This window comes from Setaria viridis, chromosome 7 (assembly GCF_005286985.2).
Source record: "Setaria viridis chromosome 7, Setaria_viridis_v4.0, whole genome shotgun sequence".
Taxonomy (NCBI): domain Eukaryota; kingdom Viridiplantae; phylum Streptophyta; class Magnoliopsida; order Poales; family Poaceae; genus Setaria; species Setaria viridis.
In genome coordinates, this window is record NC_048269.2 from 26,904,884 (window position 1) to 26,916,524 (window position 11,641).

Here is an 11,641-nt window from a genome sequence, read left to right on the forward strand (position 1 = left end):
TCGCTGGGGAAGAAATGCGGTGGATGCATTCTGCACGGCCCGCGAGCATTTCATGATCAGGAAGGACATCAAGTTCAGAACAGTTAGACGATAGGTCAGCCCGATTCCTATATTACTTCTGAGTTCCGATCAAAGCACGAGGGGATGCCGATTAGTCCGAGTTCAGATTCTGATTCAGTGACATTGGAACATAAAGGACTACATAATGAACAAATAAACAACGATAAGCAAATAATGTGCGCCTGGAGAAAAAATGCCCACAAAATATTATACTTTCTATTTACCCACTTGGCACAATTTGTCCTTTTTTTTTCTCATGTCAAAATCTGTGCTGGGTTTCCCTTTCTCATAGCTTAACAAGGAGATTATATCTCCATTTTGTGAACTATTCCCCCCAAAAGAATACCCAAAAAGAAAAAAAAAGGAAAGAAACTCCAGACTCACAGGGCAAATGGTAAGCCAGTCACAAACTCACAAGATTTGCCAAGCATGTCAATCACTAACTCTTTTATTCCACGTTATTGCTATTGTTTGTTGTCACCCAATGTCCAGTATGTCTTCACAACAAGGAGGAGCTTCTCGCGGACGAGTGGACCATCTTCGTGATCCACGATCTGGCTATTCCATCTCATTCCGTCCGCGATGCACTTTATCTTCACTAACAGGTCCACATCATCTCTGATGATGACCGTGCCCTCCGGCCTCAGGATCCTGTCCATTTCCAGCAGAACGTTCTCCATTTCACACCTAGCAAAGCAGAGGAATTGTCAGTCTTACTGAGGTGTCCTGGTATTTACCTGCAACAGTTACAATCGACAGCTCCTAGATTAAGAGTTCATGTGGGACTGAATCACAATGCAGCTGGGGCAGCTATAGGTTAGCCAGTTTGGCTAGGGGGGTGTTTGGATATGAGGTGCTAAACCTTAGCAGGGTCACATCGGATGTTCGGATGCTAATTAGGAGGACTAAACATGAACTAATTACAAAAACTAATTGCACAGGTGGAATCTAATTCGCGAGACGAATCTATTAATGCTAATTAATCCATCATTAGCAAATGGTTACTGCAGCACCACATTGTCAAATCATGGACTAATTAGGTTTCATAGATTCATCTCGCGAATTAGATGAAAATTAGATTCCATCTGTACAATTAGTTTTGTAATTAGACAATATTTAATACTCCTAATTGGTATCAAACATCCGATGTGACAGGTGCTAAAGTTTAGCGTGGGATGGGTATCCAAACACCACCTAAAATAGATACGAGAGAAACTGAGCAGAAACAACTATCTAAATAGGACAAAAGCTGCAGTGCCAGACTGAATTCTACTGCAACTTGTATTCACCTCCCATGGTACAGCGTGAACACTGAATCGGCATGAATGAGGTCGTAGGTCCGGGGATAAGTGGACATGCCCTCACACCTGCAGCGAATTCAGAAGGAGATGTCAGACCAGGAAGGACGAATACCTAACCATCGACCACGGGCCAACCATGTTCGCAGTACGAATACGTACCAGTCCTGGTAGCTCCCAATGAGGCCACGCTCGTATATTACCCCCAGGGTTGTTGAGTTGCCCACAGTAGGGACCATGTTCATGACCCACACGGGGTCATTCACCAATGCCGCAGCGAAGCCGCCAAACTTCGCATTCATATCGAGCAAATTGCGGTACCGGCCCTTCTGCCCTAATTGAGGGATCACGGACTTGTAGTGTCCAATTCTCTTCTTCCATAACTCGGTATCTTCCACAAACATCTCTTCAGTGACCCCCTCAAGGCTGCCACTGGCAATCCTGGGCGGTACTGCCGTGAGCCTCTCCGGCCATTTCTTCAACTTGCCACCGGCAACCTCTTTTAAGTCACTAACCTCTGGGAGTGGAGTTATACAAGCCTCCATCTTGTCGTACCTAAACTCATTCACATGAAAAGGACTAGTGATTTACCATAAAGTACAATGGGTTGAACTGAAAATGGTTAACATGGTGCTGTACTTACCAGGCAGCATCTGGATTTTGGCTAGAGCAAAAGGGTGGGGACTTGATAACCTTGCGGATGGCCTTGCAGTGAATGTGGTTAGTAGGCTTCTGCCAGATAGCAATGTCGCCTTCCTCCTTGACCTTCTTCCAGCAAAGGCTTGCGGCAACTTTCTCAATAGCTTGCTGCTCTTGATTCAGGTCATCTTTAGACCTGGCCCACCCCTTATAGTGCTTCTTCCAGTTAATTGGTGGTCCGGACAAGATCCAATACCCTCCAGGCCGCAGAACACGATCAATCTCTATCAAGTACAGACCATCTGCATGTACATGGGAAGAATACTGAATAAGTGATGAGTGATCAACTGAATTCTGAACCCTGCATTGGGGGCAACTACAATTCAACATACCGTAGAGCTGCCATGGGATGAGGCAGCGGGAGCAATGCGCCATGTCAAAGGAACGGGCCGGATAGGTTAGCCGATTGGAGGCGAGCACCCCAATCATGGCTGGCACACCACGCTCCAGTGCAAACTGCACCTGCGCCTCGTGTGAGTCTCGCGGGGCGAAGGACATGGCCAGGATGTTGCGTGACAGCAAGTAGGCTCCCCAGCTCGCCACCTGCAAAGAGCAGCAGAATGAGCCTCAGCCGTCAAATCAGAAATTCAGTTACCGCACAGAATTTGGTTGCCCAAAACCAGGGGCGCTACAATAATAAAATTCACCATTCCTCCAGCTGCAATGCCTCGAACGATCGGATCAAAATGCAAAGGTCAAATTGGCAACAAGCACAACTGTTTGGGGTGCTATCCTGCTCAATGACACTACATAAAAAGGCACCCGATTTCAACGACGTCACTGGCTTATATATACAACAGATACACCTTCCTGACGTCCTATCAAGAATTTGATGAGAATCCCAATTGCAAATACAGGGCTGGAAATCTCCAGATATAATTGCTGTAGTAATAAAAAAAGATGTGTTTGCTGTGCGTGGGACGCTGCTTTGCAGAAAAGGACAGGCACGTAGATATCAAGTAATCAACATCAGCATTATTGCAAGGTTACAGACATGCTCCTACGTTTCAGCAGCGATCCGGCTCAGTCTGTCAAAATAAACAGCGTGCAACAGTTCACTGCAGCCGGACTACGTTACCAAATGTGAAGGGCGGTCCACTGCCCTCTTATCGGGTTGGAGCATCAGCTTTACCCGGGTCAGACCCGCTTGCAGTGACTCCCCCTCTGACCCGAAATCGCGGAAGGGATTGGAAACTTCCGACACCCGCAAAGCTAGCAAACGCCATTCCCGAGATCTCCGTTTGCTATTCTGAAAAAATTTCTGACTGAAATTGACCTCGAATTCGTCCAGGCCTTCACGAGGCATGAAGTATTTTTCTTATGCGCGCAGGCGATCATTTCAAGCGAATGTGTAGTGTTCATGTACGATTGCGATCGAAGTAAGCTTACCCCGCAGCCGGTGTCGAGGGCGGTGCGGATGGATCCGTCGTGGAGCGGGATGATCTTCCCGATGTCGTCGATGTAAGCGCCGGCGCCGCGCGGGAACATGGTGCCTCCCCCGGGGAAGCGGAACTTGTCGCCGTCGACGCGGATCCAGTTCTGCACCGCCTTCTCGACGGTGAGCTCCTTGTGCGGCACGTTGGCGAACCAGGCGACGTCGCGGCTGGCGGGCCACGGGAACGGGTTGCGGTAGCCCCTGGGCGCCGGGACGAGGCAGCGGAGGCGCTCGGCGTCGGAGGAGGGGCAGTGGCGCTCCCGGTAGACGAGGCGGTCGCGGGAGAAGCGCAGGGAGCGCTCCACGTCCTCGCAGGGGGTGTACTCGGAGTACTTGGCGGGGCACGCGTCGTAGGCGCGCTGGCGCGGCGCGGCATCCTCCTCCATCCCCTCCGCGGTGTGGTGCGCGGCGAAGTCGAGCGGCCCCGCGGGAGTGGAGGAGGAGGAGGAGGCGGTCGGGGTGGGGGAGGCGCAGGAGACGGCGGTGGCGATGGAGACGGCGGCGCCGGCGCCGGAGGCGCGGGCCGCGGAGAAGCCGCCGTGGTGCCAGATGCCGAAGAGGTAGGACAGGGAGCAGAGGGCGGCGACGGCCGCGAGGTGGAGCAGCGAGGGGCGGCGCGCGGCCGCGGCGGCCGACGAGAGGTGCAGCTTCACGGCGGTAGTGCCCACCGCCATGGTGGCTGGCCCTGCTGCTGCTTCTGCGGCCGCTGCTCTCCGCTCCGCTGGCTCCCCTGCTTATTCCCGCACTGCCTTGTGTGCGCTCGGCGCGCCCCCGCCCGTGTGGTGCGCTCGCTTAAGGCGCACGGTGGTCGCCTCGGATTGGGGCGCTGGGGATTAGGTGGAGGTGGAAACGGGGGGAGGCCGTGAAAGGGAAGCGCATGTGCGCTCGATTTGATTACCACGGGGTGGAGACTGGAGACGAGACGGGAGAGGAAGGGCGTGTTAATGGAGCGGAGCGGCGCGGCTGCTGGAGGGTGCTGGTTGATTTCTCACTTCTGGGCTTCTGGCATGCAAACGGCCGCGCCTTGGGAACACCTGCTCTGGTCCGGTGTTTTCTGGGTAACTGGAACGTGGCTGGCCGCCTGCTTGCCACGCCACGGGGTGTCAACGCGGGAGTCTGACAGTTGTGCTGTGTTGGTTTTTATGCAAAGCATTGACTCACTGGAGTTACTGTAGAAACTTTTTTTTTTGTTATTACCTCTTGTTTGGCGCCACGTAAGAAATGGCGACATTATCTCGCCTTCGGTTTTACTGAATCAAGATCGTGTCCGGTTTACTGGATCAAAATCACAGGGCTTGAACTACGCGCTAGCCATGGTTAAGGTGCCTGGTTGGACTGATCACGGGGATGTGAAAAAGATTTGTGGTGATAGTAGCTTGATTATACCAGGATTCACCCATCAATAAGAAGTTCCAATAGAGAGATATGGATCCTCTAAAATTAATTGCGTTGTAGTTTTTACATCTTTGGCTTTCATTCGAGCCATATCCCGCTTTCGAGTTTCTATGATAGTGTCTATTGCTATGAGGGATTCGTGTCACTCAAGATTACCTGGATGCCAATTCCACAAACTGCCCCACCTCCTTTTGAACAAACAGAGGATTATAGGGCTCGAAGTTTAATGACAAGTGGGGTAAAAGAGATTATGGTCATGTTTGGATCCCATCTAAACGTCACTTTAAATCAAACAGCACCTAAGTAAAAATCTTTAGCTCGTTGAACGATCAACGAAGCTAAACCAACAAAAGACCAAAATACCCCTCATTCTCCCTACCACTGGCCTGTCCCCTCCCCCTTTCCCCCACCTCCCACTCCAAAAAATTTTCACGGGCCGCACCGACACTGCCCCCGCCCCCACCCCAAACTGCCCCACCAGCACCACCGGGTGGTACGTGATGCGGTGGGACTCGACCTTGGCGGGCGCCGGCGCCGACAAGCCGATGCTGTTCGACGGCATCGGGGATCGGCTCGAGGCGGACCGCTTCCTTCGTGCCATCGCCGACCCACACCAGCTCACATCCCCGTCGCCCGCAGCCGTCGGGAGCCCGTGCCGCCTCTCCTCATCCTCGTGGTCCTCCTCTGCCGCAGCCGGGAGCGACGTCGTGCAGGTCGCCATGGCGCGACGCAAGGATGCCGCCGCATGTCGGGACAGGCGCCGCCGCCGCGGCTTGCCCGTCCACGCTAGACCTCGCTCCGCCACTGCTTGCCCGGCCGCAGTTCGCCGTGCTCCGGCCCGCTAGTTCGCGCGCCGCGGGCCTCCGTGCATCTGAGAGCGAGATCCAAAGGAGGCCATGACTGCCGCCACCTAGCGCACGCCTCTCCATCAATCCGAAGCTAGCCGCCGCTCGCAGGGCCTGCTGCCTGCATCGGGCCTCCTTTGTTGGATTCGATGGATCGATGGGTGAGAAACCAGAGAGTCAACAGGAAGAAGAGAGAGAGGAGGGATGAAGGTGAGAGATAAGGGAAGATAGATAAGAGGTGGGAGGGGTAAGATGGACAAATAACTCCTCAATCACCATTTAGCTAGTGGATCCAAACACAACTAGCTAAAATTTAGCTAGCTAATTTTTAGCTGGCTAAAAATGAAACACTAAATTTTTAGATGCCTGGATCCAAACAAGCAATGTATAGAGGCATTTGAAACAAAGGCTTGAACCTCCAAAATTCCCTTGTTGCCCATGCTATATTTGGAGGATCTCTATTTTCTAAACATTTGAAACAAAAGGCTCGAACCTTACCTCCAAAATTCTCTTGTTGATCTACGTTTCTCAATTTATTTCGTGAACTCGTATGCTTAACGTTTATTATGCTTGTCGGCCCGTACGTCCATAGTTGAAATTTTGGCTATACTCTGATTTTTCACAAGTTTCGGCAAAAACGTATTTAAAGACGAAGATCCAGAGCTAGGCACATGCTAGCATCGTGCTGTGGGATATAAACTAGAGGTAGAGGACAGGCAAATAATGGCATTTGCCTACACGGAGTATTTGGTTATTTCGCATTCATCGGGCCCTCCGGGGATGAGCTACACCTACAAATGATGAACCAAAATGGATTTAAATAATATTGAGCCAGGACGGTGGAATTTTATACTCCGTTTCTAGCAAGTATAAGGCCGACCCGAGACTGCTTGCTCATGGGCCGACTTTGTATTTTTTTTTCCTTCGAGGTTTTTTTTTCTTGTGGGTCCGTGGATTGGAACCTACGAGCTTTTATCCCCTATGGAGCAGCGATCAACGATAATACGAAGAGGAATGGTCTAGTGAAAGCAACAAAAGGATGAGCCTATAGTAAATTTTAGCTAAAGGGGCAAAACAAAACTGGATTCACTGCCAGTGCGGCGCTGAATGCCGACTTGACTCTGATGGCTGGGCCACCGTTTCGCCCGACGCCCGGGGCCGGGGAGCGGAGTAGCGGGACAGAGGCGGGGCGCTCGTGCACGCGTGGCGGCTCCGGGGGGACACTTGTAACCGCACTGGAAAGATGAACCTAGGTGTCCGGGCCTCGAGAAAGGATAAGCATGCGAACCGTGCTTCGAGATTAAGTTGAGACGTATCTCGGTCTATTTGTATCTCGGTCTATTTGATCTATTTATAATGAGTAATGGGCCGGTTGATTTGAGGTTTTACCAGTTGAGTCTATATTTCATAACGGCTAACCGGAGGTGTTGTGTTGTGTGCGTTATATTATGGTGTGTAAAACAAATCATGTGTGTTGTGTCTCTTAGGTTGTGATATGCAGATGTTAGATGTGACATGGTGGTTGACGGCTTGAGGTGAAGATCAAGTGAAAGGTTCATACCGATATACTAGGGCTGTGAAAAGTGAACACGAGTAGGTTTGGAGCACGATCCATACGGTGCACGAAAGAGCGAGAGTACGTTAGAATGGAAATTACGTTGGTCGAGTCTAGTGGGACGGCAGTAAGTTAGTTGCATTTGTCCCTAGCTAATTAACATGAGATGGCTTTGCTGATTGCCTCGGTTATTAGTTGATCAATGTTACGTGCTTTAGCTTCTTAATCAGTAATATCTCTTGCTAATCGTATCTAGTGTTTAATTAATTATTCTTTGCAGAAACAAGTGAAGGTTTAGTAGTAGCTTTGATGTTTTGTGCAAAATTTTCGGTGCCTCGTTTTGCCATTTTTCCGCTACGCTTTGAGCTTTTCTTATCGTTCCTAGGATTCGTTTGTCACGAGTTGATTTATATCATCTTGATGATTAGAAGTGAGATATGTTTGGATGACAATCGGGATATTGCATGATTGTCGAAAAGATTTTTTTTTAAAAGTTCCTATTCACCCCATCACTGATCGTCACCGTCCGGTCCTTCACTGCACTCCTGTTCTGCGATCTCCGTCCCCGCCTGGCGGTTGGCTGGGCGGGCCTCGGCACGACGACGGCACCCGGCAAACAAGGATTTGCTTGTAGCCCCGTACTGTGCACGAGCATCTAGCCTGGCTTTTCCTCGTGACAGGACAGGTTTTTGTGACCACCGTGAAATCCCAGACGCTTCACTGCAACTGCCGTGTTGCCGTGCAGTTTGGGGTACAGTCCCCTAGCGCTACCTACTGGGGGTACTGCAGGAGTGCAGGACTGCGGTTGTTTGTTCGTCCTCTGCAGCTGGGACGCCCAGGTCGAGATGAGCGAGGAGGTTAACATGTGTTTGGTTTCCGATCTATATTTTTTTTTAAGTTAGGATGGATCATGTTTGGATGAGAGAGACGAAGAAGGACGTATTCGTTTCAATTTTTTATTTGGTTGAAGATGTTAAGGGGATGAGATGGATGTCATTTTAACACCGTTAGTAATGGACCCACCTGTCAACTGTGGACCCACCTGTCATCCTCTTTTATTTTTTCCCCACGTTATCTTCTTCCTCAACCCCGCGCCGGACACAGCTTCCCGCGCCATCATGCTCCCCAGAGATTTTTCATCTAGAAAAAATTTAAATCATTGCTTTTGTGATTTTTCATGTTGTTTCTCGACTTAACACATGTAAAATCAAACTATACTCCCCAGAGATGACCGTAATTAAACATTGTTAATCATGAAGCAGTGACGAGCATGCAAAAAGATGTATGTCAAAAGAATAAAAGGCACCATTTTACAACATTACCTACTCATTATCACATAAGCACAACAATTTTCTTAAAAGCAAAGAAAGCTTCCAAACAAGTTAAGTAACATGATAATCATGAAGCCAGGGGTAACCCAGAGTGGTTTGCAAAGGAAGAGAAGGTTGAGGAGAAGGAAGAAAGTGATGATGTAAGATCACTGTTCTGTGCCCCGATTCCCATTTGTTTTGCAACATTTCTATTCCCTGTCACGATGAAGATCCTCGTGCAACTCTTTTTTTTAGAATATCGTAATGAGGGATATGCAACTTTCAATGCTCTAATGCCATCTAACCTGAATGCCATCTTTATATCACTATCCCAATTCTTCTGTATCGTTTTGGTTCCTTTGGATGCTGAGGTAAATTCAGAGACATAACTAGGTTGAATATACATTTGCAGGACATGGGCTTCAGCCTCTTCGACTGAGCTGTGCAGTCATCAGAGTCCCCCTTTGGGTGGAAAAATAGTTGTGATGTTTGGATTCTAGCCTTGTTTCATATTGGTGGAATGACTGCTAGGTAGTAATTCAGCTGTAACTTGCTATCCTGGCTTGTGTTTTTACTGGTGAACCAGAGTTTTTGTATCAAATATATTATCCTGGCTGGTATTTTTACTAAGACTAGATTTCCCCAAGGGTGTTACATATACAACATACAAGCATACTGTCATTAACCTTGTGACAGAAGCAAAATTCCGCCAAATGCGAAGGCTAAGGCAAAGCCATTGAATTGAGCAAACCAGACAATCGAAGGTTTAGATACTAATTAGGAGTATTAAATATAGGTTAATTACAAAATCAATTGCATAAATGAAGGCTAATTCGCGAGACGAATCTATTAAGCCTAATCAGTTCATGATTCGATCATGTGATGCTACAGTAAATATGTACTAATTAATCCGGATTAATTAGGTTTAATAAAATTCATCTCACGAGTTAGCCACGACTTTATAATTAGTTCATATTTAGTTATTTTAATTGGTATAGAAAACATTTGACGTGATCCGAACTATCCTAACATCCTAAAAGTGCTATGGGATATTCAGTACTAGAAAAGACTGCTCATGAACGATCAGAGTGCTCCATGGCACATGGGTTGGTCAGGTTGGTTAGGGACACTCACCAGCCGGAGTCTGTACACTCCCGTCTTGGATCTCGGTAAAATTCTTTACTCGAGTGAACTGCCACTGTGCCTCAAGTACAGAGCTCCCCACGTCCAGGCAGCACTTGTAGGCTGGGGCCTGGGGCAGGAGGGCTACCACAACCACCAAAGAGCACCCACCCTCGCCGACGGCCACCTTTTCACCAGAAAAGACGAGACGAGTCCAGGAAACTACGGTACGGTCCCGAAGGCCTGGGCATGCACGCGCTCACGTGGGCTCACTTGAGAGCGAGCTCAAAGGCTATCCACGGTTGTGTTGACTTTTTCCGGTGTCACCTGCTCTGCTTCGGCGTAAAGCGACTGTCTCCTCGATCCCCTTTGTCACTTTGGCCGCGCTATTTTACTGCATTTTTGGAAGGTGCACTTTGGCGATGGCGTTTTTCCCATGGTGAATGATGGAGGTCGGCACTGGCCTGCTGCTCCAGGACGTCTCCCCCATCTCTTGTAACCAGTGAGTAACCAGTAACCGCATGGGTTGCAGGGTTGGTGAACCCACGTGTACTGGCAACGGTACTGTATTTGGAGTAGAAAATTTCCGAAAGCTTCGAGCTCTGGGTGCCCTGCTCGATCGCCAGTTGCCAGGTTGATAGGGGAAGGCGTGCACCGATTGGTTATGGGAGGCGAGTAGGCGACGAACTCGCAACATTTTGATTCGGAGCGCCGCAGCGTGGCGGCGTGCACGGTGCACACGGCTGCCCCGTCTGTCTTCTCTGTTTTCGGCGCGGCGGCGTGATTCGGAATGAATGATCCTTCCGTTCTGTGCACCAAGAGCGAGGCAATTCAAGTGCCAAGCGGCGCCCGAAGTTCATGGACAATTGGACATTGACCAGAGGGACACGCTCGACGACGGTGACCGCCAGCTGCCGGCGGCGCCGTGCTCCCAGCGCGATACAGGATTTGGGATTGGAGTGCGAAGCAGGTTTCAGCGCCGTCACATCAGACCTACAGAGGATTCCGCCGGATAGCGCAGCGGGTGTAGAGGTGGCGAGGAGCCATTCTTGCCCGCAGCACGACGGAACGGAGCTTGTACGTGTAGCTTCAGGGCCCGGCAAAGAACAAGCAAGCGGGGCATCTTTTTCTCTGTGGACCCAAATTTCCCAGCGCTATCGACGGCGGCATTTCCCCCGTCCCCTTGGTTCTTGCCCCATGGCGGTTCTCCGCCGCCCGTGCGTGCCGAATGTGTGACACGGGGTGCCTTTGCGCAGGCTTTTCTTTGATTCGGAAGCAAACAGAAACTGTGTGCAGCACGGCACGAGTCATCCATCCCTTTAAGACTGGGTCGGGAATTCGGTATTGTGGGATTTGCGGTAAGATATGATGGGCCGGTAATGGGCCAGCGCGGCTGTCCATTGCTCCTCGCTCGCTTATTGATGTTGTTTGTGTGAGATAGCGGTGGACTGGGCTATCCGCATGCAATTGATGGCCTGCGAGAACAGAGATGCTCCTGGGCTGAATACTCGGGATGAGTTCTTCTTCGGGCCATGTTCCCATTTCCTTTTGTTTCCATCACTATTGCACCTACAAAAAATTAGCGATTCAGCATGGCACGGATTTGTTCAAACAAGCACCGTATGTCCGTATTAACTGATGGCTAGGATAAATTATCGGCAAACTTATTTCAAAATATGAAAATTGGTGTAGAGGAACAAGACGTTGGCTTCTATCCAGCACAACACACGGCAAGTCTGCAGCGACACCTCACACCTCCGTGTCGCCGTCTGAACGGCCGGCCAGCACGACGACGCGGCGGACAACGCCAAGCGGCCGTCCGGCGACAGCTCCAACGCTCTGACAAGTGGGGTCCTTAAACTACTCATTACTGCGGGGGCCGCATCCGCACGCCGCCCCTATGGGCTGGTGTGGGTCCACCA

At 50.1% G+C, this 11,641-nt stretch overlaps 1 protein-coding gene across 1 annotated transcript; it reads right to left on the bottom strand.

Moving 5' to 3' along the window:
• Positions 1-254: 254 nt before the first annotated feature.
• Positions 255-4,471, bottom strand: LOC117864499 (probable methyltransferase PMT15). The gene is made up of 6 exons (XM_034748626.2): positions 3,447-4,471; positions 2,390-2,600; positions 2,002-2,299; positions 1,521-1,913; positions 1,350-1,427; positions 255-747 (listed from the first exon to the last, which is right to left on the bottom strand). The coding sequence occupies exons 1-6, from the start codon at positions 4,164-4,166 to the stop codon at positions 525-527; spliced, it is 1,923 nt and encodes a 640-aa protein (XP_034604517.1). The 5' UTR covers positions 4,167-4,471; the 3' UTR covers positions 255-524.
• Between the last annotated feature and the right edge of the window lie 7,170 nt (positions 4,472-11,641).

Excerpts from the sequence above, each read along its gene's own strand:
- LOC117864499 (XM_034748626.2), bottom strand. The coding sequence starts at position 4,166 with ATGGCGGTGGGCACTACCGCCGTGAAGCTGCACCTCTCGTCGGCCGCC. Across the intron at positions 2,601-3,446 it reads CCCTCGACACCGGCTGCGGG|GTGGCGAGCTGGGGAGCCTA; the intron begins GTAAGCTTACTT and ends TGCTCTTTGCAG. Across the intron at positions 1,428-1,520 it reads ATTGGGAGCTACCAGGACTG|GTGTGAGGGCATGTCCACTT; the intron begins GTACGTATTCGT and ends AATTCGCTGCAG.